Raw genomic sequence first — 25592 nt, 5'->3', positions numbered from 1 at the left:
AAGCTACCACTGTGTAATTATGTTTTTTGATTTGCTTATAACTTTTAATTCAATGGATGGATTTGTACGAAACTTCCCAATCTACTAACTCAGTCAACAAAGTTTTGCCATGCCACGTTTTGAGAATATTCCATCACCTTATTTATAGCAGGACTGCATAAGAAAATACTACTGTCTTTGAAGCCGTTAGTCGTAAGGATAATGCATCTTTCTTGTTTAAGTATCATGCAGTTCCATGTATTACTATCTGGGTTCTAGTTTCAATAAGAATGCTATATTAAAAATATTTACTACAAAATTACTCCCGCTAAATTCACAGTGATCTTGAGCAGCCTTCCATTACTCACAACTTGGAAAAAGAACTGAACAGACCATTAAATTTGGTGTATAATGAAATATCAGAGGCAACCTCTTACTTTTGCATAAAATACAAAAGGTGGGTGATGTGTGCCACTTTTTTGATTTTGTAAGTAGACCTGTTAACGTTAGCACGCTGTTCATTTTCGATAATTGTGACCAATAGTTTCAGGAGGATAGACACCAACTGAGGAACATTTAAACATTTAGCAGAGAAAGTAATAGACAGAGCCTTACATGTGTATCAGACAAAACATTTATTAGGTTTTCAATGTATAGTGATTCACACAATCATACTGGCTGGAATTCAACTATTTTTAACACAGCAGAAGTGGAATTTCATTGAGTAAGGACATTCAAATGCAAGGCAACATACTTCAGCAGTGCTCAGAGTTTCTTAAAACAAAGTGGAATGATCACTATGTTGATGTACAAAAACATCGCATACTGGTAAATATTATGCTTCTAACTTCACTGCCTCCAAGACCACAAGTGCATCTTTGTATTCCTCTGCTTCATCCAACTCCTTCTCACTCTCCTGAAATGAGGAAAATATAAAACGTCAATATTAATTCCATAAAGAACAAATGATTCACTTTGATAAGACTTATAATCATTCATATAGTGAGTGTAAGCCAAATAAGGCACTCATTATAAACTCATAATCTTTGACCCCTTGTCAGAGGAAACAGAGAAATCACAGTGGGTAAGAAATGCAAGAAGACTGTCTCATCTCGTCAGTATTGTCAACACAGGAACCAAGTCCTAATGAATTTAATAAAGACAATCATGAGAGGCTACATACGTACAAAGAGGATACAATGGATGTCACCCAGATGAACGCCAAAGTATCAGCTGTTGGGCTTTGTCAATATGTGGAACTACAACCTGGACTTGATCTGTGACACATATTTCACCCTTTGCTTTTTGTATTCTGTTAACAAACTGGTTGGGTTATTTTGAGTCTTCTTTAAAATTAGGATTACTGGTGCAAATATAGTGGTACCATCCCAACTCAATGGGAGGCAGGTTTCTAACCTGTGATACACCCTAGTGTATTGTAATGTGAAAGAGATAGAAGCTCAAGAGCTTCTACCTCAAGGTGGATTAGCAGTTCTTACTTCCAACTGGCTCAGGATACTCTGACAAAGGGGACATGGGGGTATGGCCAGATCTTACTTTTTCACAAGGGCAAAAGCAACCCTATGCCACTGGGTCAGCAGTATAAAGAAATAATTTTATAAATTACCCATTGATGTCTATCATAAAGCGATCTGAGACTACAAAACAATGCCTTGTGATTAATCTAATGTGCACAGATCAGCCGTTCAACTTTTCCAAGGATCACTGTAACTCTTAAAGCAAAACCTTTTTCAAGGTCTACAAATAATTTGGATCTAGGCTAGTATTGTCTGAACACTGTTCTGAGGCAATATACATGGCTGCTGATGTTCTTATTTGAGTACTGTCCTTTCAGAATATTGGCACAGCATTGCATTCCTTATTCCGTGCTCAAGCTATGTACAGCACTTTCTGCCAAGAGATTCTGTTTCAGCAGTTTGCAAGAGATTGCGCTTTCAGTTTAGCACCGTATGTCATCACACTTGCTACTAAAACCATCAAGAGAAGGTAAAGTTCAAGGCCAAGCCAGCAATGGGAGCAGGTGTGCCCAAGTAGAGCTCTGTCCGGGGCTCCCCATCCCAGTGCAATTTCTCAGTCATTACAGCGCTGCTGGAGCTGTGGCTTGCTCTAACTGCACCTGCTAGGGCCCTGAAGCCCCGACGCCAGTTTGGAGGTAAACGAGCCACTGGTTCCGCACCAGGACATTCGCATCAGCGGGCCGCCAAACTGACTTCCACTGGGCCGGCGAGCTCTACAACTTTGGCCCGGGGATTGGCCCCGCCCACAGGGCCGCAGAAGATGGCGGCGTGAGCATAGCACCAACCGGAATGTCGCAGATCAGGTGGAGACTAGCGAAAATGGATTTGCCTCCCTGAGCGACTATACCTTTGAGAACCAGCCTGCTAGTTTTCGGGCGTGGAGGTGCAGGACCGGTAGCGGTGCCCCAACAGAAGGAGGTGCCTGAATGTCACTTGCTTTGGCTGCTGAGCCACGGAGTGTGGGCACCAGATTGCTTCCTGCAGGCGGAGGCGACGGAATTCCAAGTGCGGTCACCGAGGCACCCCGGTTGCGAAGCTGATTGAGAGGAGCCCTATGGGCTGTAAGGTGTGTACAGGGGTGCTTTGACATTGGCCCCCGGCTGAGCAGGACTGCTTGTGCCTTGGCTTAGCCTTTGCCCTGTGGTGAATTCCCTGCACTCTGTCGCGCCGGCGGCCTCTTAGCGGCAGACCCGTGATCACCCCTCATAAGCCCCCTTTTTCAAAAAACGGAGGACACGCAATACAGTCAATTGGGTGCTGATCCTGGCTGGGGCGCTTTTGGCTTCGACAATAGATCTGTGCCCTACTTTCGGTGTCACTCGGAGCTAGTCTTCCGCAAGCTCACGCGAGGAGGCCGCCCAGCGAAGTAGAGGTGCGTTGATCAGGAGAAGATCCGGCACTGAAACGACCCTGTAGCTCCCTTGTGCACCTGATGTAGAACAACTCTCTTTGTGCCACAGAAATACGAATTCTGACATATCTAGCAGGGTCGTCCCTGGCTTAGAATAAACTAAGGAGCAGACACAGGAGTGGGCCTTACCATCAAGGTCCAGAGATGTAAATCGTAAAGACTAAGAGGTGTTGAGATCGGATGGAGCGGTGGTAGGCTGACGCGTGAGTAAGCGGAGACCTAAATGGCACCAGCAGCCAAGTGGCAGCGCTGCATTGCAGGACGGACAGGCTGCCTGAAAATTTGGAGACATAATTGCAGAACTGGCACGTTAATCAGCGTCTGGGCATTAAAGCAGTTATTAGAAGCCCTCCTGGGAGCGTCAGGCTAACGGACTGCGGCAGGGAGGTGTGCAACAAGACAAACCCTACTTGCCTCATATTGTGGTGTTACGAACATATTGCGCCTGCAATCTGAATAGTCCATACGCGAAGCCTGATTTACACGCCGAGGCTAGACCACATGTGCCTCAAGTCAATGTCGCACGGCACTGCTTGCAGCAGCGGAGGCACTTAATCAAACGCGGGCTTCACTGGAAAGTAAGATAGATAAAGTGGCGATCGATCTTGCGCATCTCCGAGCAGATCACCGAAAGCTGGCGGACCGCACTACCACAGTTGAAAATACAGTTGCACATATTGCACCGAAAGTAACAGCCACGAACAAGCATATACAAAATCTACTGAACAGGGTGGAGTTTTTGGAAGACAGGGCTGAGGATGCTGAAGGTCGAGCCAGGCGTAACAACGTCCGCATGGTGGGTTTGCCGGAGGGAAAGGAAGGAAAACACCCAATGGAATATGCTGAGTCCTGGCTACGAACCCTGTTGCCAGAGGGAGCCCTTTCGCCCCACTTTGTTATTGAGCGTGCTCATAGGGTGCCTGCACGGCCCACACCGTCGGGCTCTAACCCCAGACCGTTCCTAATACGCCTGCTCAACTATAGAGATCGCGACGCGATATTGCAGGAAACTAGAAATATGCAGGATATTCAAATAAACAACAACAAGATAATGTTCTTCCCTGATTATACCCTACAAGTACAGAAACAAAGGCACTCATTCATGGCAGTGAAGAAACACTTGCGACAGCACGACCTCAAATACTCACTGTTGTTCCCAGCGCGCCTAAGGGTAGCTGCAAACCGGAAGGCGCATTTCTTCAGCACTTCTGAGGAAGCAGAAGAATGGATGGATACATATGCTCCGCCGGGACCTGAGAATGCAGCTACTGGCGTGAGCAAATCAGTACCTAATGCCTCATCACACCGCCGCCGAACGGACCGTAGACGGAAGCAATCGCGGCTTCCTCAATCCATTGGACTAGTTCCAGACCAGGTAATCAACGAACAGCGAGTAGCCCTCCAAGCCGCAGTGGATATCAGTAGACTTCAGATTGAAGACACTGCATCTATTTCCAGCCAGCAGGACCAGGCTAGCGATGATGAGTTATCGGATGACCTTCAGAACTCACAGGACTCTTGCAAACTGCCCAACGTCACCCCGCAAACGTCAGATGATATAGTTTAAATGGACAAAATGCAGATACACTATAGAGATGCGGCCGCAGACTCATTGAGAAGCACGTAAGTATAACATGTTTGCACTTGAACTGTTTGGACGGTCAGCAAATAGACGAAACTGACCAAGATGTAGTGTTTGCAATGTCCAGGGTTGGACTGGGAAGCGGACAGGGAGTTGGGGGTACACTCAGCTATCTTTCAGCCCGCCCACACAAACGGGGGGGAAGATCTAGGAACTTCCGCCCCTGTTGACTGCACCTTCATTCTCTTGTCACTCTTTACCTCCAGATGACTGTCACATTGAGGGCGGGTGCAGCTCTGGCCAGCATAGTACTAGCTGGTAGCATGGGGGGCTCGAAGACATAGTTTGGAAATTTTATACACGCATAGTGCTGTGCGCAGCACACCCTCCGTAGTCATCATTTAGATGTTGCCTCTAGGCATGGTTTGGACGACTGCTAGTTTCATGCTCGACTTCATGGTATTAAGTATCATTTTGTTTTCGTTCATGTTATTCATTGTGGGTGGGAACATGTCGTCTGAGAAGACAGCCAAAACGTCATTGCAATTGCTAATATGGGTGCATCATTACTGCTCATTATGTATTCATCATCAGATTGCTTGTTGCATAGATGATTGCACTGACCAAACATTATGGTTTCGATTAAGATTGGTACTTGGAACGTGAGAGGAATACATACCCCATCACGTAGATATCTCATTTACTCTTATCTTAAACGTCACAGGATACAAATAGCTCTCCTGCCGGAGACCCATCTCCCTAAAGCAGAGATAGCGCATCTACAACGTCGCTGGAAGGGACAAATCTATGCCACTGGCTACTCGGCGTTTGCCCGGGGGTCCTAATATGGGTCAGGCCAGGAGTCCCTTTTAAGGTAACAGATTCATTAATAGATGCGGAGGGTAGGTACATTATAGTCAGCGGTATATTGGATGGTAGACAGATAGTTATTGCCTCGCTCTACGCGCCCAATTCAGATCAGGGGGCTTTCTTTGAGGATCTTACAAGTGTTTTAGCGCCCTGGCATGATGTCCCAATGATACTGGGAGGTGACTATAATAGTGTTCTAGATGTCTCACTGGATCGCTCGTTCCCTCCTCTCACAGGGACAAGTACACATATTGCCATGAAGGCTCTGTCCAATTGGACGGCACAATGGCACTTAACTGATGTATGGTGCCAAAGACATCCTTTTGACAAGCAATATTCCTATTATTCAGGAGCACATGACCTGTAAGTGCGCCTTGCACCGGTTTCTGCTGACTGAAGACCTACTCTTGAGCGTATCCACTGCTTACTATATGGGGCGTACGCATTCAGACCACAACCCTCATGTGTTGGAGCTAGCATGGGAACGTGTAAGGCCACCAATCCCCCTCTGGCGGCTACAACCGGACATCTTACTTGACGTACCGTTCCGTAATTTATTAGCCACTACCATTCCGCAGTACTTCGATGAGAACGCAGACATGGCCTCTACGCCGCAGTTAGAATGGGATGCTTTTAAGGTGGTTATACGGAGGCATTGTATAGGTACACAAGCTGGGATGCGTACGCAATTAGAGACAGAACTCATAGCCTTAGAGAAGGGGCTGGAGCTAGGCGAGCGTCAAGCAGTGGAAGGCTGCACGGAGCTCTTAACACAGAAGCGAGAGGAACACACTAGATTAATAGAATGGCTACGATGCTTAAATTATGCAGCACACTCAGCACAAACACACCGAACAGGGGACAAAGCTGGCAGATTGCTGTCCTGGTTGATTCGCCAAGACATAATGACTTCGCCAATAACATCCATATGCACATCCCAGGGCAATATAGTCTACACGCCGAGAGAAATACATGCTGCATTTACGACCCACTACGCCCAACTATATAAATCTCAGCTCCAAACTACATCTGAAAAAATTCAGTCCTACATCACTGACCTAACGTTGCCACAGCTAATACCAGAGCAAACAGCAGAACTCGATGACCCTACATCACCAGAGGAAGTCAGGGACAGCATTTTCTCTCTATCTAACGGTAAATCACCAGGCCCAGATGGCCTGCCGGCCGAATTTTATAAGGCTAACTCATTAGTCCTAGTACCGCAATTAATAAAAACATTTGAAGCTGCCATTGAAGACTCAGCCTTAGCAGCCACGCAAAATGAAGCAACATTGGTATCACTTCTTAAACCTGGTAGAGACCCAGAATCCCTCAGCTCGTATCGTCCACTAGCTTTATTAAACACTAATTACAAAATATTTGCATCCTTTCTGGCTAAGCGCCTGGTCCCCTTGGTGAGAACAATGATGCATCCTGACCAGAATGGCTGTGTTCCCACTAGGAACACATCCCTTAATATCCGTCGACTTTTTAGAATTCAGAAATATGCCTTGGACAGGTGGCCTCGCTCTGGTTGCCTGGTGCTTGATTTGGAAAAGGCCTTTGACTCTCTAGAGTGGCCCTACCTCGCAGCGGTCTTATGCAAGTAGGACTTGGGAGATCAATATATGCGGATGATCCAGTTGCTTTACCAGCGCCCCGCCGTTCGAGTCCGCACAGGGAAGCTTACCTCTGATATAATACAGGTCAGGCGCGGGACAAGGCAGGGATGGCCCTCTGTCACCGCTGCTCTTTTCCCTTGCAATGGAGCCCCTAGCAGTGTTACTCCGAGAAAGCGGCATACATTGGGGAATACCATTAGGAGACGGGTTACACACAGTCTCTTTATAGGCGGATGACCAATTATTGTATGTGCGAGACTTATATGATGTTTCCCCCCCGCCAGAGCAGCCATCTTTCAGCAATTTGAGAATATGTCTGGGCTATGAGTGGACTGGACTAAAATCAGGAGTATATGCATTCTACGAAAAATTGGATACGACTATCATATCTATCAATACGACCAATCTGCCCTGGTACACAACCACGTTTAGATACCTAGGCATATACATATACAGATCCCCAGCCAATATACTAGAGGGAAATCTTATAAGAGCCATCTCTGCAGTCAAAGCACAGATGCAATTTTGTTAGACTTTGCCGCTAAACGTAATGGGCCGAGTTGCATTAACGAAAATGATAATCCTGCAGAGACTGCTATATTATTTCTCTAACCTTCCAACATATGTCCCAGTGCAGATACTTCGGAATTTAGAAAGCCAGATGCGGGATTTGATTTGGAATAAAGGGAGGCCCAGAGTTGCGCTTCGGAAGCTATACGCCCCTGCCAGCAAAGGCGGACTGGCAGTTTCAAATATGGAATTATATTTTCTAGCATCCCAATTGCAGTGGGTGACAAAATGGCTAAGCGGTAAAAATCTAGAAGATACTGCAACAACACTTCCTCAATGGTCTCAGTCCCGGGTCTGCCATTTGTTTCACCCCGCGGCAGCACTCCCCTGCCCTCCCCAAAAATACACTGAACTTGTGCATAGATGTTATCGCAGAAGTTTATACCTTACTCGAGATACGACTCCCTATGCTCCATCACTACCATTGATGGGGACGCCCAGAGGTCAGGGCAGAGTGCCAGATTCGGCCTTACTATGCTGGCATGAGGCAGGGTTGGACACACTGGGGGACCTATGGGCAGAGGACACACTACTTACACTCGAAAATCTAGGGAACAACAACGGTGTCCTTTTGGGGCAATTTCTTCTATACAATGCAATAGTTAGATCTTTAACGGCTGCGTGGGGAGACATCACAGTGGAACTACCCACACATTTGCTCCTACAATACCTACCTGTTATGGGAGTGGGTTCCCATATAGTGCATTGGTTAGCAGAGGCCCTACTCTCACATACACTGAAGTCAACATCAAAGCTCCATGCGTGATGGGCAAAGGATAGGGGACAGCCGTGGACGGAGAAGGAATGGGACACGATTCCGGCAGGCTCCACTTACATACCCCGAAGCTCTAAATTTAAATTAATTCAAACATACATAATACACAGAGCATACCTTTCCCCAGACAAAATAAATCAGTATTTTAATGTTACCACCTCTGCCTGCCCAAGATGCCAGCTTGCAGACGCCGGTCTTTTACATATGTTATGGTCCTGCGTCCGGCTCCAAGCATACTGGTGTGCGGTCGTGGAGGCGCATGAGAGATGCACTGAGTCTTCACTGGCGTGCACATGGGAGGCCTGTCTACTAGGACTCTATGCACAAACTAAACGAAACAAGGTTGTCACTAGATTTAAAGACTTGGGCCTAATAGCAGCAAAACGCATCATCACCAAAAGATGGAAGCATAAAGATCCTCCAGCAATAACTAGCTGGGAGAAATCCCTAGCTGTGTGGGCGCAGGCTGAAAGCACCACGTTACATAGAGAAGAAACTGCAGGACTGCGTAAATATCCTATTGCACAGTCCTGGGATGCAATCCTACACACCCTCGTCCAGCCAGATGGTGAAGAAGTAGCTATGTACCCACAAGCGACCAGTGGCGACAAAGCAGCTGCCACCCGATAGCCGATCAAGAATGACATCTGTCAACCTAGCCCAATATACTTACTCTAGCACGATTCCGCCACAGTTAGCTCGCAAAACATTCAGGTACACCTACTGTGATAATTTGGCATTCACCTTTTAGACGGAATACTCAGCAAACTATTGCGCTGAACGCACTCAGTTATATGCACACTGCAACCCAACCGCAGTATCTCTTAGATGGCAGTCTCCCCACCCTCTTTTCATTAGTAAATTGTTCTTTTTTGGGGGGTGTTGTTTTCTTAGGCATTTATTATTTTTTAGTAGTTATTAGGTTATGCTTTTTATAAAAATGTATATTTATTGAATTGAAAATTGACAATAATACACTGTCACGCAAACACTCTTACAGGATAGATTCATAACACCTGAGGAGTCGCATTATCGTCTAGTCGAACATAAGAGATAAGCGGTATCAACTGTTAGTCGTATGAATATAATGTGAAAACAATGTTGGCGACTAAGGGCAACAAGAAGTAAATGCAGGAGCATGATACAGATTTTTGTTTTACTTTAACACGTGGTATAATAGTATTTGCTTCACAGTTTCCTAATGTATTGTATACCTTTACAAGCTTACAAAGGAAAGTGTTTTTTTTATTTTGTTGCAAACAAGGCCAATGTATTGTTTCATGTTTGTATGACTAAAATTCAACAAAGATATTTAAAAAAAAAAAAAAAGAATGTCAAGTTCAAGGCCTTCATAAAAATGTTGGTACAGCTCCATTCCTCTATTTTATTTTATACAGCAAGTATATTTTTACAAGGTTAGGTTTCTATAAATATGTACTGAGGTATGGTGAACACAATACTATTTAAGTACAGTTGGGAACCATAAGGTACCAGGAAAAGAAAATTACATTTTAACATGTGTTATATGAGACCGCATACCAATAAAATATCACCAAGGACAACATCATCTCGGGATAACAATTCTCATTAAAACCTCCCAAAAAATCTTACTGGGGGTAAGTTGCTATTCAACCATTGGGTAAATATTGCCACAATATCATTTACAAGCTCTGACGATTGTTTGACAGTTGCATGCAAATAAAGAGGCAAAGGAAACCACAAAATTACTGTATTTATTAAACAGCTTTTCACAACTCTAAAGTCTGTTTTTAGGGAGAAGAAAGAGTCCTAACTTATCAACTTGTATATTCATTAACGTATTCCCAATCAAACTACTTTGAATGAATGAATGAATATTAGTCTTCTGAAGCGCAAACTTAGCCCAAAGGCATCAAGGCGCTGCAGAAAGGGCCATCAGACAGAAATACATGCGGGGCTCATACTGATGGACAGGTAAAGAGACAGGTCTTCAGGGCCTTGTGGAAAAGAGAGTGAGACACTTGTCCAGACATTGCAGAGGTGAGGGTGGCAACGGAGAAGGCTATGCCCCCCAATCTGGCTCTCTTGAACCTGGGGACTACAAAAACATTTTTACTGGTTGATCTTAGCTTTTTAGTTGGAACATACCGTTGAAAGAGCCCTTGAATACCTTCCGAACCTATGTTGTAGAAAGCCTTGTGAGTAAGACAGAGAGCCTTAAACAGAATTCTCTGCTTTAGAGGGAGCCAATGCAGCTTGCTGACAGAAGCCGAGACCGAGTGGTATTTGGGAAGATCCATCACCAGCCTGGCTGCTGCGTTCTGCACCAGCTGCAGACAACAAAAAGACCTTTGTTAATACCCAAATAGAGGGCATTGCAGTGGTCCAATCTGGACAATACTAAGGCGATGACTGCCTGCTTTTGAGAGGCGAAAGAGAGGAATTGAGAAATTTTCCTAAGAATCCCGATAGTCCCAAAGTAAGTGGAAACCATTCTGTCAATCTAAGGGCCCAGAGAGAGAGAGTTGTCCACTATGACACCAAGATTTGTTTCTTGGGATACTGGGCAAGGGCAGGAGCAGAGTGTATCCGGCCACGAGTCATTGGACCAGATATGCTGTTGGTTTCCAAAGATCAAAACCTCTGTTTTGTCCCCGTTAAGTTTAAGATAGTTCTCAACCATCCAAGAGGACACTGCCTGCATACAATTTTTGAAATTAGTGGCAGATGCCTTAATGCTGTTGGTAATAGACACCATAATTTGGGTGTCGTCAGCTTAGGACAGCACCTCCAACCCAAAGGATCTAACTACCCTAGCCAGAGGGGCAACATAAATATTGAACAGGGTCAAGCTCAATGAAGAGCTCTGAGGGACTCCACAAAACAGATGGTTAGGGGCCGAGTGATATTGACCCATTTTCACTATTTGTGCCCGATGCCCAAGGAAGGAGGGAAGTAGCTTGAGGGCCATGCCCCCAACCCCTATTTCCTTGAGCCGGTCCACCAGTCTCATGGGGGATATAGTATCAAAGGCTGCCGTAAGGTCAAGAACAATCAACAGCGTGGTATGACCTGCGTCAACCTGAACACGAATGTTGTCGATCACGGAGGTTAGCACCGTCTCCGTGCTGTGATCACTTCTAAAACCGTGCTGCAAACCATCAAGCAGCTGGTGTTCCCCTAGATAGGAGCTAAGGTGTAAATTCAGATGTTACTCCAAAATTTTAACTGGGACTGGTAACAGGGAGATGGGGCGGTAATTCTTTAGTTCAGCCGAATCATGAGAAGGTTTTTTAAAAAAGAGGATTAACCACCGCAGTCTTCCAAGGGATAGAGTACAGTCCAGCTGAGATAGCTACACTGAGTACTGAGGTAAGGTGGGGAACAATAGCCTCCCTCCCTAATTTCATGATCTTCAGTGGGCAGGACTCCAGCGAGGAGCCAGATGTAATTCTACCTAACAGTTGGGAGAGACTGATATGGGGATCCCAGCGTTGAAAGTTTCCAAGGAGGAATATATTTCCGTGATATTTGAACGGAAGAAACTAGCCATTCTGTCACAGAGGTCCTGGGAGGTGTCCGTCAATAAAGAGACTGAAGGGGAGGAAAGAGAATTAATTACATTAAAGAGCTCCCTAGGAGATCTAAGGGATTCTGTAACCTTTGATTAAAATGATACTTTTCCCTCCTTGATGGCAGTTTTATATTCCCTCAATCGTTGTTTATGTAAATCTCTTCTCGCAGGATTAAGGTCTGAATGCCAGATCCTTTGCTGGTGGCGGCAGGATTGTCTTAATTATCTTAATCTGTCAGAATACCAGGGGGCAGAGGGCTTTTTCTAGCGGCATAATGCTCCTTAAGGGGAACTAGGGTGTCCATGGCTGCTAAAAGCCAGTTGGAAAAATCAGTCGCAGACAAATTAGCATCAGAATAAGAGGGGCCGTGATGGTTATTAAGTAAGTTAAGAAGAGCCTCTTTACTAATACGACTGAAGTTTCTCTTCTTCTCCATTATCTTTTTATTGACTGGAACTGTATGAGATACCAGGATCTAGATATTAAAAGGAATGTCATAATGGTCTGACCAGCAGAGTTGTATAGGTTCTCTTACCGTAATCCGGCAACCATTAAAGAAAATGCCATCTAATATATGCCCCGCTATATGGGTAGGGCATTTGACCAATTGTGGCAGACCACAGTAGTTCAAAAGTTCCCAAGAAAGTTTGGGTATCCTTACATAACGTCCTATCTAGGTGAAAACTAAAATCGCCCAAAAGGGTAAGATTAGGTCTTGCCAGGTAAGGTTCTATGAGATTACTAAAATCCTGGCTAAAGGATGCTCTCGGTCCAGGTTGGCGGTAGGTCACAACACCAGTGACACTTTCAGTCGGATGAATTTTCATCGAAAAATATAATGCCTGGTACGGATCAAGAGACGTGGTGAGCGGCTCGGTGCAACAAGTATACACATCATACAGAATGCCCAAACCCCCACCCATTCTGCCTACCCTGCCAAATCTAGCTAAGGCATATCCAGAAAGGATTGCCTCCACCAGGTCAGAACCGGAGCAATCCCTAGCCCACGTCTCAGTGATAAACACCCAATCCGGCTTGCGGAGAGAAACAAAATCCCTAAAATCTACTTCATTCTTAATAAGGGATGCAGCATTGATGAGAAAGCCCAGGAATGAGTGATCATGAAGAAGGGGGGAGGGGGGACAGATGACTCTTCATGGAGGCATCGCTAAAGCCAGACTGAGACATGCAAAAATTGCAGGAAGAGCAGACGTATAACCGAGTACTAGCTAAAGCCTCCAGGTTCATATGGTGACAACAAGGGATTCCCTGCTTCTGTAGATCAAGAATCTCTTCCTTTGAATAAATCAAAGGTTGGTTCTGTTCTACCGTAAAAAGGCCAGGGTTCCTGGCGCAAGGCAGGCGTGGGCGGGACATTACTCTGTGTAACCGGAATCACTTCAGCCTAGTCGTCATGGGTACATGTAGGTTGCTGCACAGAGAAGAACAGTCCTCATATGCATAGTGCCCGATAATTCAGGGCAGCAATTTGCATTTTTTATTTAGGTGTGAGGATGCTTCTGTGTTTGCAGATCTAGAATCATTTTGTAGTAAGTGGGATCCTAGGCCAGTAATGGTCTTGGGAGTGAACGAATGAGCCACATGGAGTCCCAGTGCAGTTTATAAAGCTGGTGAGATCTAGGCATGTGGCATATGAATTCTATGTCCGGACCGGCAGCAAGAAGTATGGTTTACGCTCCGGGAATTGGTAAAAACAAACAATGGAAAATGCAGTCCAACAGTTCACAACCGGCCAATCCTGAGGCAGAATCCATTTCATAGTCCTTCGTCTATGTCCTTTGTGCGTCTTTCTTCGCTGCTCAGAGCCAAATAAGTTGCATTGTTTTTTGCTCCTGTTATTCTCTGTGGTGGTGAACTATTTAAAATTGTGTGAGTGTTTTCTGCCAAGATTGTGGAGCTATTTCTCGGTGGTTGGTATCACGCGATTTCGGAACTCCTGTCTGACAGGAGCCAGAATCCTGCGTCCCCTGCCTGAGACTCTGCTGCCCCTGGAGAGTGACACCCCTTCTATAGGGGTCTGTACAGGCATACAGCCTGAATTTGGTATTGTGACGCCCTTTGATTTCAAGTGTCGGTAGTGACTGGAGTTTCTTATACACCAACCTAAGAGGTCTGTAGTAGTATTTGAGACTGCACAAGCCTCGCGGGGACATGCTCCCAGAAAGCTATTTTCATCAATCTTCAAAAGTCTAATACCATGGTGGTGGTGTCCCTAGGGTTTAGACTCCTGTAGACCTGTGGCTTTGCCCATTATAGATTCGCTGGACCCCCAGCACGAAAAGCTACAGTGCTTTGCGCTGATCCTTATTTTAAGCACTCTCCAGCAGAGCTGCACATAAGCAAATTCCTTAAGCTTTCAACCGCCCTTTTACCTGGGATTGCTTGCTTCCCTGACCAGTGGCATAGAAGAGGGCAGTAATGTCCAGTATGATGGGTACCTCTTGGCTGCCCTCCAGTGGGACACAGATTATTATGATGCAGTAAATGCATTATTATATCGAGTGGTGGAGGAAGTCACAACACCTATGGAGCAGTGCTGGTTGCAGCAAATTGCGTGCGAGAGTGCAAAAATGTCTAAACTGCAGGACCACACTGCCCCTGATCCTCTCCCACCATCCCAACCTGCGGATACTGACCCAGTCCAGGCCAAATGTACCAGTGAGGCGGGGTGGATCTTGACACCTTTGCACACCTCAGGCAGGCATTTCAGGCTCAAATTCAGCCCCCTCCCCAGATCCGGCCAAAGTGTCTACAGACCCGCATCCCCAAAGCACCCCAGGGATGACTATGCCCACAGGGACACAAATGATGATGCAGGCCCTTCCCTGCCTAGACACCCCTCTCCCACACCCGCCTTTGGCCTCACTACTCCAAGGAATTACGGGGCATGAATAATTAGAGCCCCGTTGGGGAAAGAAGACAGTCATTGCCTCAAGGCCAAATGACCTCGCCCATTGTTGGATGGGAAGGTAGTCCTGACCCCTGAACCGGATCCCAGAATGGCTACCTTCTAAGCCAAATCCAGTAAAGATACCAGAAAGGGCATGGATAGGTCCTGGGGGGCGTTGGTCCATTGACCAAGATCCTAGATATGTCAGAGGATGCCAAATTTTCACGATCTCTCATCTCCCTGGAGGTCCTCTCGTGGTGGGTACAGAACGCAATTGCTCTCATAGGCAACGCTAAATGTGTGCTCTCCACGGAGTGGGAACATTCCTTTCTGATAAAAGTGGACCCGAAACTTGGAGCAGTGGTGCAAGGCGGGCTATTTGATGAGCCCTTTATAAAGGAGCTTGGAAATTGTTAATACGCTCACATCACTGGACAAAGCTCAGTCCTATATAAAGAGGGTTTCTCCCCCCTGGTTTTCCGTGGGGCCGGACGAGGCAGGGGCCACTGGGCCGGCCAGTCCTTTTCCCAGTATCCTCCTAGAGGGCAATGCTCCAGGCACGGCCAATACCAAGCTCAAGCCTGTTTTGGAAACTTCTATCCAACCCGTGGCCGGCACTTCAGAGGAACATGACAAAATGAATTTGACGCTGCCTCCACTTCCGGTGAGTGTTTGCCCTTCTTCCCTCATAAAAGTCCGGGGCCGTCTGCTTGATTTTTTCCAAGTTTGGATGCCAATCACAAGCAATGCGTGAGTCCTGCAGACGGTTCAGGGGTTCAGTATAGAACTCTACGGATCCCCACGTCAGGCTACACACCCCAGGCCACTTCAGTTCTTACGTCATGATGTGGATTTAATGGATGCAGAGGTTACCTCCCTGCTCAAAAAAGGAGCTATTTGCCCTGCCACCCCCCAACTGCATGGCTTCGTAGCCAACCTTTTCCTTGTAGACAAGGCCGACGAAGCAAAGACCGGTAATAAACGTATGCAAGTTCAACAAGTGACTGGTGTACCACAACTTCAAAATGGAAGGGATCCATCACCTTCAAGATGTAAAACGCGCGCAGACTGGATGGTCCACCTGGACCTGAAGGTCACGTATTTTTCCATACCAATCTTTCTGCCAAACAGGAGGTTCCTCCAGTTATCTGGCGGCAGCAGATGTTTAGAAAAATCAGTGAACCAAAGGCAGCAATGAGCCGGCCATCTATGACAGAAATGACTAATTTGAGATATGTAATGCAATCGGATGTAGTGATGGTCAATATTTTATCCAGTTTAGAAGTAGCATATCTTTCCAGGCACTACTGGGTTTAGTTGATCCATTTTTGTTGAAGATCTAACAACGGTTGTAGTATGATCTCAAATGGGTTACAAAATTACATTTAGCTTTATTGATCAGTGATATACAGAGCACCTTGCCGTGACAGGTTTTAGCGTATGCTCAACTTTATAGATGTGCCCTGAGGAACACTGTTGCAGGTGAAACACCTCTAAACTGGCAAGCAGTTCTCTGGTTGGAGTTAAGTCAGTCACATCAAACCAAATATAGAAGTCTTCTAGACAGCATAAAGTAGGATAATCCAGTATGATGGTATTAAGAAAGGCTTGAGCAAATGATGTTTTATAATCTGACAGGGATACGTAAATTAGCAGGAAAGAGTACAAGCAGCTGGGTGACTGTTACATGTGATGAGTAATAATTCACGTTCTGATACGGAGTATGAAAAGTTGATCTGTCATAATAATGTTGGGAACCCCTCCTGCTTGTTTATGTGTTTCATTTCTAACAAAAGTACTGTGTCCTAAAGCTGTTATTTCACATAAAACTTGGTTAGCATCTACTAAGGGCCAGGTTTCGGCAACCAAAGGTAGCTTGAAACTATTGTCAAGGATCAGCTCATGAGCGTAAATGCAGGCGAGAAAGAGGAAGGTATCCTAAAATAAAAACACATCAGGATTCAAGCAAGGCAGATCTTAAGGAAAACCATGCACACTCACTTCCATTAATGGATGGGCAATGATGTAACAGAATTGATTCCACATTTTCATTTAGACTGGGATGACCATGGAGACTATGGAGGAGCGTAAAGCATAGACGACATTCGAAACCGCAGTATGGGATCCAGAAGCATAACACTTCTGGGGCGATAAGGGTCACTTCCAGATCATAAGTGGCAATGGAGGTATAAAGCATTTGATTACAGTTTATCAGTGGTTGGAAACTCTTTGCAGTTCTGTATTCTTGCCCTATGTATTATGCAGGAGAGAGAAAAAAGGAAACCTTATATACCAAAACAGTCTTTTCCAAAACTGTATTGGGGGCATACTCTAACGCAAGACCTTAACGAAAAAAAAATGGTTAAAAGCAAAAATATTTTTAGTCCCCCGTGAAATATGGGTTTCTATACAGATTCATTTTGTGCAACAAAAAAAACGCCAAACATGCAAAATATATACATTTATAACAAATTACGGAATGTAACATGCTATTACCGTTGTTGAGTGTGGAGAAGTGCTGAGACTCACTAGAGTCAAAACCTTGCGCTGTTCAGGATGCCCCTTTTCTCTCTCTCATCAAAGGTAATAAATAGCATATTACTCAGTGCTCACCTGCATATAGGGTTTATGCAATTGCATTTTTTCATGCATATTTAGAATTTAAAAAAAAAGTATTTAACCAAAATGGGATGCAAGGGGTTAAGCGATACCGCGAAATTCTCCTGAAGAGGCCTGGCTAGATGGGGAGTTATTGCTTTTTTTAAATTCACTGTCACATGCAATTTATAGGGTTGTAAAAGGTGATAATTTTTGTTGTACTGTAGTACTAACTATGTGAACGAGTGTTTATTAAGACAGTTGGTTTGACTAATGTGTTATTGTGCGACATTGCAAAGCTATTGTAGATGAACCAACTTAAAAATCTTAACAATACTTTTAAAGTAATCAAATAAATGGCCCACTTATTGCACGCATTAATGAATTCAAATTAAAGTCAGAAATATTCAATAATTGGAGGAAAGAGGGGTGGAAAAATTGATTGCTTCAACTATTTCTTCAACAATTATGCTATAGCGCAAGACCTGACCAATTGGTCAAACAGGTGGCACTACATCTGCCTTTACCTTAAGATCACCGAGAGGTAATATGACGGACACAGTAGCCTAGTATCCAGACAGTGGTAGCTAAGAGCAAGGTGGCTCTGAGGCCGGTCTGTGGCCAGGGAGCATCTTTGCAGATGCTCAACTATTCAAGCAGCAAAGGCTCACTGCCAGCTTCCTGGATGGCTCAAGCGGATTGAATCTTTTCTGCTCAATACCACTTTCCACCAAATTAGCCTGGTGAGAGGTGGTTGCAATGTTACCAAGGGGATTTTTTTATGTGCATTTGTGAAGAGCACATTCACCCAGCAGGGTATGCTGGCACTGAGCAGCTGTGATTCTAGCCTCGACTATGGAAGTAGGAGGGGCTATTCCGGGAGGTAAATTAGACTATTCGAAGAGCAAGATCTTAAGCTTTTTGAGGAGGAGTTTTTGATTTGTACAGGTGGGTCGTTCCATGACGGATTTGATTTGCATAAGAGTGAGATGTGTGCAAGTAGTTCAGCCGAGTGGAGGTGTCTGAATGGTTTGTGAAAGGAGATGCGTCTAATGATTTAGGCAGGGACAGCACTGTGTAGTGCTTTGAAAGTGTGAGTGAGGAGTCTGAATTGTGCTCCTTTGTGCACAGAGAGCCAGTGGAGCTCCTTGAGGTGTGGTGTGAGGTGAGGTGTGTTTGGTGTGTGTGGCACAGAAGTGATTTTGGATGCAGAGTTCTGAATGGTTTTCAGCCATTTGGTGAGTTGTTTGCTTATCCTGGCACAGAGGGTGTTCCCGTAGTCCAGCATACTTGTGACAAGGGTATGTGTAATGGTTTTGCAAGAGCTGGTTAAGACCAATATTAAGATTTTCTCAGCATCTTCAGGGTGTGGAAGCAGGATGTTGTAAGGGCGTTGACTTAGGCAGTCATGTTGAGTTGTCCATTGAAGATGATCCATAAGTTCTTGAGGTAGATCCTAGTTTAGCCTGCCACTGTGTGGAGTCCTATAGCGAAATGCTCTTCCCGAAGATCACACCTTCTGTATTGCCGGTGTTAAGTTTGAGGCAGTTGGTCTTCATTCAGTTGGTGACTTTGGTGATGCAGGCAATAAACTTGTTCTGGGTGTGGAGGGTCTTGTCCAAGATGGAGAGTATGATTTGGGTGTTGTCGGTGAAGAAAATGGCGTCAATGTTGTGGGTAGGCATGATGCTTGCTACTGTGATCATATATACATTGAAGAGAGTAGGGCTGAGTGAAGATCCTTGCGGTACGGTACACCACAGATAAGGCTGTCAGTGTCCAAAGAGTAGGGGGCTAGGCTGAATGACTAATCTCAGTAGAAGGAGCAAATCCAGCAGAGAGCGGGTCCTTCGTTTCCAATCTCATCCAAGGTTCGGATGGGGTAGGAAATCATGAAATTAGCTACGGGAGGGGGCCAATCTCATCTGTAGAGGTGATGAGGACTTTTTCTGTGCTGTAGTTGGGTCTGGAACAGGACTGTGTGAAGTCGAAGAGTTGGTGGTCCTTGAGATGGATGGATGAGGCATCTGTTGATAGGTTTCTCTAGGACTTTCATGAGGTACGGTAGCAGAGAGATTGTTCTGTAGTTAGAGAGCGTCAAGGGGTCTGCAGAAGGCTTTCTGAGGATTGAAGTGACAGCAGCAGGAATGCACATCCTCCTTCTGTTGTCAAACTGTTCCCCCTGTCTGATTTTCCCTCTCGGCCTTCTGTTTACTGAGGCAGAACTTGAAGTGTCCAGACAACCAGTGCCTACTATGGCTCTAACACCTGTGACCCCTCTCGCCGGTCAAAATGAAGGTGAAGTTAGTAAACGCTCTGTAGGACTGGGCCCATGAAAAACCTTGGGGCACAGACAACAATATGGTTGGTGCGGACTATAAACGAAGAAGGTGGTTATGCAAAGCCTGTGAGAGCCAGGTGGTTTTCTTGGTAAAGTGGGCACTGAGCAGGTACTCGGGGGACAGACGGGTACAGGTGTTAGTGTGGCAGAGGTCCTCTACTGCCATCACCTGTTCTGCTGACACTGTGCCACCTAGCCTAATGACTAGAGGATCCTTGATCTTGATGGCTGGCATGCTAAGAAGGCGTGCATTTCATCAACTGCACTCTAAAAGGTCCTCTTGCCTGTTGCTTGCCCCAGAACCTTGAGTTGTAACATAGTGGCAGAGGACTCCACTTATCATCCTTACCTCGTGAGGGCATCATATTAAGAGGGTGGCCATTTGTTTATAGTTCACTCTCTCAACCAACAAGAGCAGACATTGTAGCCAAGTCAAGATGTTTTCTGCCTAATAGCTGTTACGCCACCAAAGATGATGGCTGATGCACAAGGTGACACAAACACATCCAGTCAATCCCTCAAAGACAAACAAATATTGACAGGCAGGTGCGATAATGAACTAGGTGACTAAACGGATGACCTAACCAATAATTGTAACATTGCCTGCAAAGAGCTTTATTAACTATCTGAAAGTACATTGGAAACATAGCAGAGGGTATCACGTCTGGAAGATAATCTGGGCTGTGCTCAAAGTAATCCTTGGATGAGGAGGACATATTGCAGATCAGGTATGTGAGACTCTTGGAATAGCCATAGGGGCAAAGTAAATTATATAACCACTAGGTGAACAATGAAAAATCCATTGACACCCCTTGTGGTGTCAATGGATTTTTCATTGTTCACCTAGTGGTTATAGATTTTTGAGCAGCGTACAGCTGTGGGGTTTTGGATAATTTCCAAAAAACACATATATATAATTTTTTGAACACATAACGAGAAAGGAACGGAAGTTTAGATCTGTTGACAATCATCTCAATTGTAGAAAAAAACACTGTAAAAAAACCGCTAAAAAACTGTGTACCCAACAAACAACAAATTTAGGTATGGCAGAACAACTAGGAATAGGGTATTTGGATGATATGGCATCAGCCATTTTAGCAGGTCCATCATTATTACCGGACACGAACATCAACCAGTGCCTTGGTCAATACCAAAGTTGGGATGAACTCAAGGAACTTAAACGCAATCATATGAGAATCCTAATACATGGAGCCATTATGACCGAATATTTAAGAGGTAATGCAGCACCCAATGGTTTATTAGTGAGAAATGAACCTAGAATTTTTCTGGATGATCTCATCTTCAGAAAGGAGTAGTCACTAATCGCGTGGCGATGTACACACGATTGGTTGATACTTAAATAATTCCCATGAAAAAGAATACCCTTATATACGAGATGATTACAAGAAACAATCAGATGGGGACACTGGATCCTCTAATACAAGTGAGTCGAATACGTCATATTCAGATCAAGACGAATGGTCAAGCGACAATTGCAACAAGAGCTGGAAAAACAGACAACGAAGACAAAGAAGAGGGGGATACAATCGAGGATACCCTCCACAATCCTTCCCATGGCAAGGAGCGTACCATCCGTCACCATTCCAGGGACCACCACAACAATTTTTCGGAATGCCCTTCTACCAGCCCAACCCAAATCAGCAATATTTTTTAGGACGAGGTGGGAGGAGAGGCAGAAGAGGAAGACGTGGAAATCGAAATGTCCAATGGGAGGAAGACAAACGGATGAATACGAGAAGCCAGACGAAGGATCAAGTGGCAGGCCCGAGCTCCAAGTAAATTTGGTTGTTAATCTCACAGAGGAGATATTAACTACAACAGAACTTCAGGTATTGAATAAAGGACTGGGCTTTGTTCCAACTACACACATAGACAAGTTTAGAACACAATGTGAACTTGGAGAATTCTTTAGAAAAATTCGAGTGAAAACTTTTTTCGAACAAAAACCATCACAAGACAAAGACACTGGGTATACGACTCTACGGGAAAAATCCAACTTTCAACCACCGTGTTCCCTAATGCCACCGGAAGTTTTAGCTTTTGAACAAGCAGTTAGGAAAGAGAATGAAGTATTGGAACCAAACTTTAATACATTTAATAATTTGAGTACAATTGAAAGGAAAGCACTGGAAACCTTGGGCCAATGAAAAAACTTAATTCTAAAGCCTGCTGATAAGGGAGGAGCTATAGTTTTACAGAGCCTAAACGCTTATAGATCTGCGTGTACTTCTCTCCTTTCTGATGGCCGACATTATAGGAAAATCCAGCGTGATCCCACCCAACGATTACAAAAGACAATCTCACAGATGACAAAAAATGCATTTGAGAGAGAATGGATCAACAAAAATGAAAAAGAGTTCCTAAATAAAAAAGAACCCAGAACATCAATTTTTATACAATCACGAAAATCCATATGGGGAAGACTCCCCCACGGGGAAGTCCCAGTACGCTGATTTTTTCCTGCGTCCTCTGGTGCCAAAAATAAGATCTTATGTCAGAGACACGAAACATCTTCTTAATATCCTGACAGACGTACAGTATGATCCATCAAAGGAAACTATGCTTTGCCTAGATGTGGAAGCACTGTATACAAGTATTCCTCAGGAAGAAAGTATCCAGATAATCCAAACAATATTAGGCCAGAGTGACTGGCCATGGAATGCACCAGTAAAATTTGTTGTGGATTTGATCAGGATAGCGCTCACAGAAAATTTCTTTAGATTTGAAAATGAGTTGTTTTTGCAGATACACGGTACTTCAATGGGCAGTACATTCGCCCCTAGTATAGCCTGCCTCTATATGGGACACATAGAAGAGGAGCACATATGGAATAACAACCCATATGCTGACAGAGTACGTAAATGGCTCAGATATATAGATGACATATTTTTCATCTGGCATGGAGATGATAACAGTATAACAGACTTCATGACATGGCTTTATTACATCAAACCATTCCTAAGGTTTACCAATACTAAGGATAACATGAAGGTATCATTTCTGGACATTAACATCATGGCCGTAAATGGTAAATTGGAGAGCTCCCTGTATAAAAAACCAACAGACCGTAATAGTCTTTTACATTTTAATAGTGCACATCCTCGCTCCTTGAGAGAGAACCTTCCGATAGGTCAATACCTAAGGATACGAAGGAACTGTTCCAATCTACAAGATTATAATAAGGAGGCAAAGATCTGATAACTTAGTTGTTAAGAAAAAGGTTATCCTAAGAAAGTGATCGAACGGGCAAAGAAAAGGTCACGAAATACACCTCGGGAAGTACTATTACAAACAAATGTAAAAGAGGCAAATACAGCTATAATTTGTGTCACAACATACAACTCGTCCTCAAATTTTGTAAAAAGGATTATACAAAATAATTGGCGAATCCTGACATCGAACAGTTTGAATTTTGAAAAACCTATGTTTTCATTCAAGAAGAATAAAAGTATCAGGGATAGACTTATTCACACAGATAATTGGGAACCAGTTATGGACACACAATTAACATTATGGAACAGCATTCCGGTGAAAGGCCACTTTCCGTGTGGAAATTGTACAGTGTGTCCGTTCACGAAACACACAATAGACATTGACTTGGGTATCAGAGAGAGGTGGGAACAAAGACACCACACAAATTGCAATACAAACAATGTGATCACGTGTTCGTGTAAACTCAAATATGTCGGGATGACCTCACGTAAGATTAAACTCTGTATCGGGGAACATAGAAGTACAATCAGGCGTGGATTGTTGCCACAAAATTGACAGCACACTATGTGGAACATCGACATAGTGATAAGGACCTGGAATGGACTGTGATTGAGAAGGTGAACGATGGTCCAAATATCACTAAGAGACTTCTTGAACGTGAACAGAGATGGGTATATAGACTGGGTACTGATAAACGGGGTTTGAATGATTCAATACCGTGGAATGCCCTCAGATAAGTATAATACTATAATCGTGGGTTGACGATCACATGAAAAAAGTATGTGAATTGGATAATGGTAAGCAATGTATTTGATGCACATTTAAGATGTTCTTGTCCTTTAATGATTCCAATGTACAATGAAACTTGGGTATGAGCTTGGATTATTCATCCAGATTTCTAAATTTAATGCTTGCCTGTTATAATCATACAGTGTTGATTATGGTACGTTACATCTAGTACTGTAAAGAAGACACACGTGTGTATATATATATATATATATATATATATATATATATATATATATATATATATATATATATATATATATATATGAAAACGATGGTGATATTTCTGCAATCGCGACATGTCTTTTGAAAATAACATGTCTCCACCCGGGCACTATAGGAAAGTAGATGGTGATCGGTTCCCAAATAATAAGTGTAATCTAAATTTAATTACTCGCTAGATAGAACAGAGAATTTTAATAATACGTTCCAGAACTACAGTTCCCAACTCTTAGTGGGAATGATAACACGCCTGGAGTGACGTCGTATCTACGCGTTCTCCTTTGAACCTCAGCCCGTATTCCGGCCTTTAGTACGTGTTAAATTTTAGGACGTATTTAATTTCAGGCAGACTAGGAATCCTGGTGATTTGGCCTCCCTTATAAAATTATACTTAAATCTAACCTACCAATTCCCATCAGGTTCAATATCGGATGGACGGCAACTACAAAAAATGGGGTATGAACTACAAATTCCGAGTAGCTATCGGCACACGAGATCTTAGCGCATGGGAAGTGACGCGGTAATTGCGCGTCTCTTGAGGTTGACACCCCATTGATCGGAATGCTATGGTGAGGCAAAGGATTTAAGGCACATTTAATGATCTGTGAACGCGCGAGCCAGGGAGCAGAGACCAAACTTAGGTGTACTGCGGGGCTGCCCATGTAAATCAGTAAGTGGGGAAACGCTTTAGTCATGTCTACCCTGGGTAAGTGTCCCGTTGATGTCTTTGATTTGAACAGCATTCTATTTACTTTTTACGAGCAGCATGTGACCATATGCCCAAAATCTCCTCCCTTGAGACACGCGATTCCCCCAAGCTGGGTAAGAAAAAATGAGTGTGTATAGATGCAGACATGTATTGCGTTTGAAATAATGGTGCATGGAAACGGGTGTATGAAGACTTGATTTGATGACATTAGAGGGTGATTTCCAAAAATGCGGAATGATATGTCGAAGTATTCAACCTTTGGGGAACATGATTATCACCAACACAGTGGCGATTGCTATGATGATACGATGGTATTTTTAACAAATGATCTTCTGTTCTTTCTTTGTTACGATGCGATATTGTGCACTACACCCAAGTCGGGTGTTCTTGAATGAATCCAATTCACTATGGCTCATAATGGTTGATATTATATAATGATTAACCATGCATGATGTTGAGAAGTGCACACAAGCATGGATTGAAGTGGCACCTTTAGACTACAATTGGAAATCAATGTTTACTCTTTTTTCTGCGTTCTTTCTCTCCTGTTTTTTCTTTCTTCTCCAAATAGGTGGAATTTTTTATGAAACAGTAGAAGGAAGATAAGTATTCTCCTAACTGTGATGCATGTCTTTGAATAAGAAGATTTATGTGATCCACATCGATAATTTTGGTGTTCAGGAAGGGAACAGCTATCTGTACCTTCAAATGTTTGAATTATAGGTCAACGTCCCAATTCAAAAACTAGGGAGGCAACACACTTTTTTTTGTGCCCTCACGAAGGCCCCTGACCATTTATTTGGCAATATATGGTGGGCTGAAACATGTTGGCAAACTCTCTAGGGTCTTAGGACCATCAATTCCAAAAGAGACCAGTTTTTCATTTTTTA

At 44.1% G+C, this 25592-nt stretch overlaps 1 protein-coding gene across 1 annotated transcript in view; it reads right to left on the bottom strand.

Annotated features, from left to right (window-relative positions):
- Positions 1–595: 595 nt before the first annotated feature.
- The window catches only part of TBCA (tubulin folding cofactor A), a 396544-nt gene continuing 371547 nt past the window's right edge, over positions 596–25592 (bottom strand). The window contains exon 4 of the mRNA XM_085632266.1: positions 596–895. Coding sequence (XP_085488392.1) covers positions 815–895 — 81 coding nt within the window. The 3' untranslated portion in view covers positions 596–814. The remainder of the gene's footprint in view (positions 896–25592) is intronic.

Source organism: Triturus cristatus, chromosome 2_1, assembly GCF_964204655.1.
Source record: "Triturus cristatus chromosome 2_1, aTriCri1.1, whole genome shotgun sequence".
Classification (NCBI taxonomy): Eukaryota; Metazoa; Chordata; class Amphibia; order Caudata; family Salamandridae; genus Triturus; species Triturus cristatus.
Note: the sequence above shows the minus strand (reverse complement) of the source record. Positions and strands in the feature narration are given on the sequence as shown.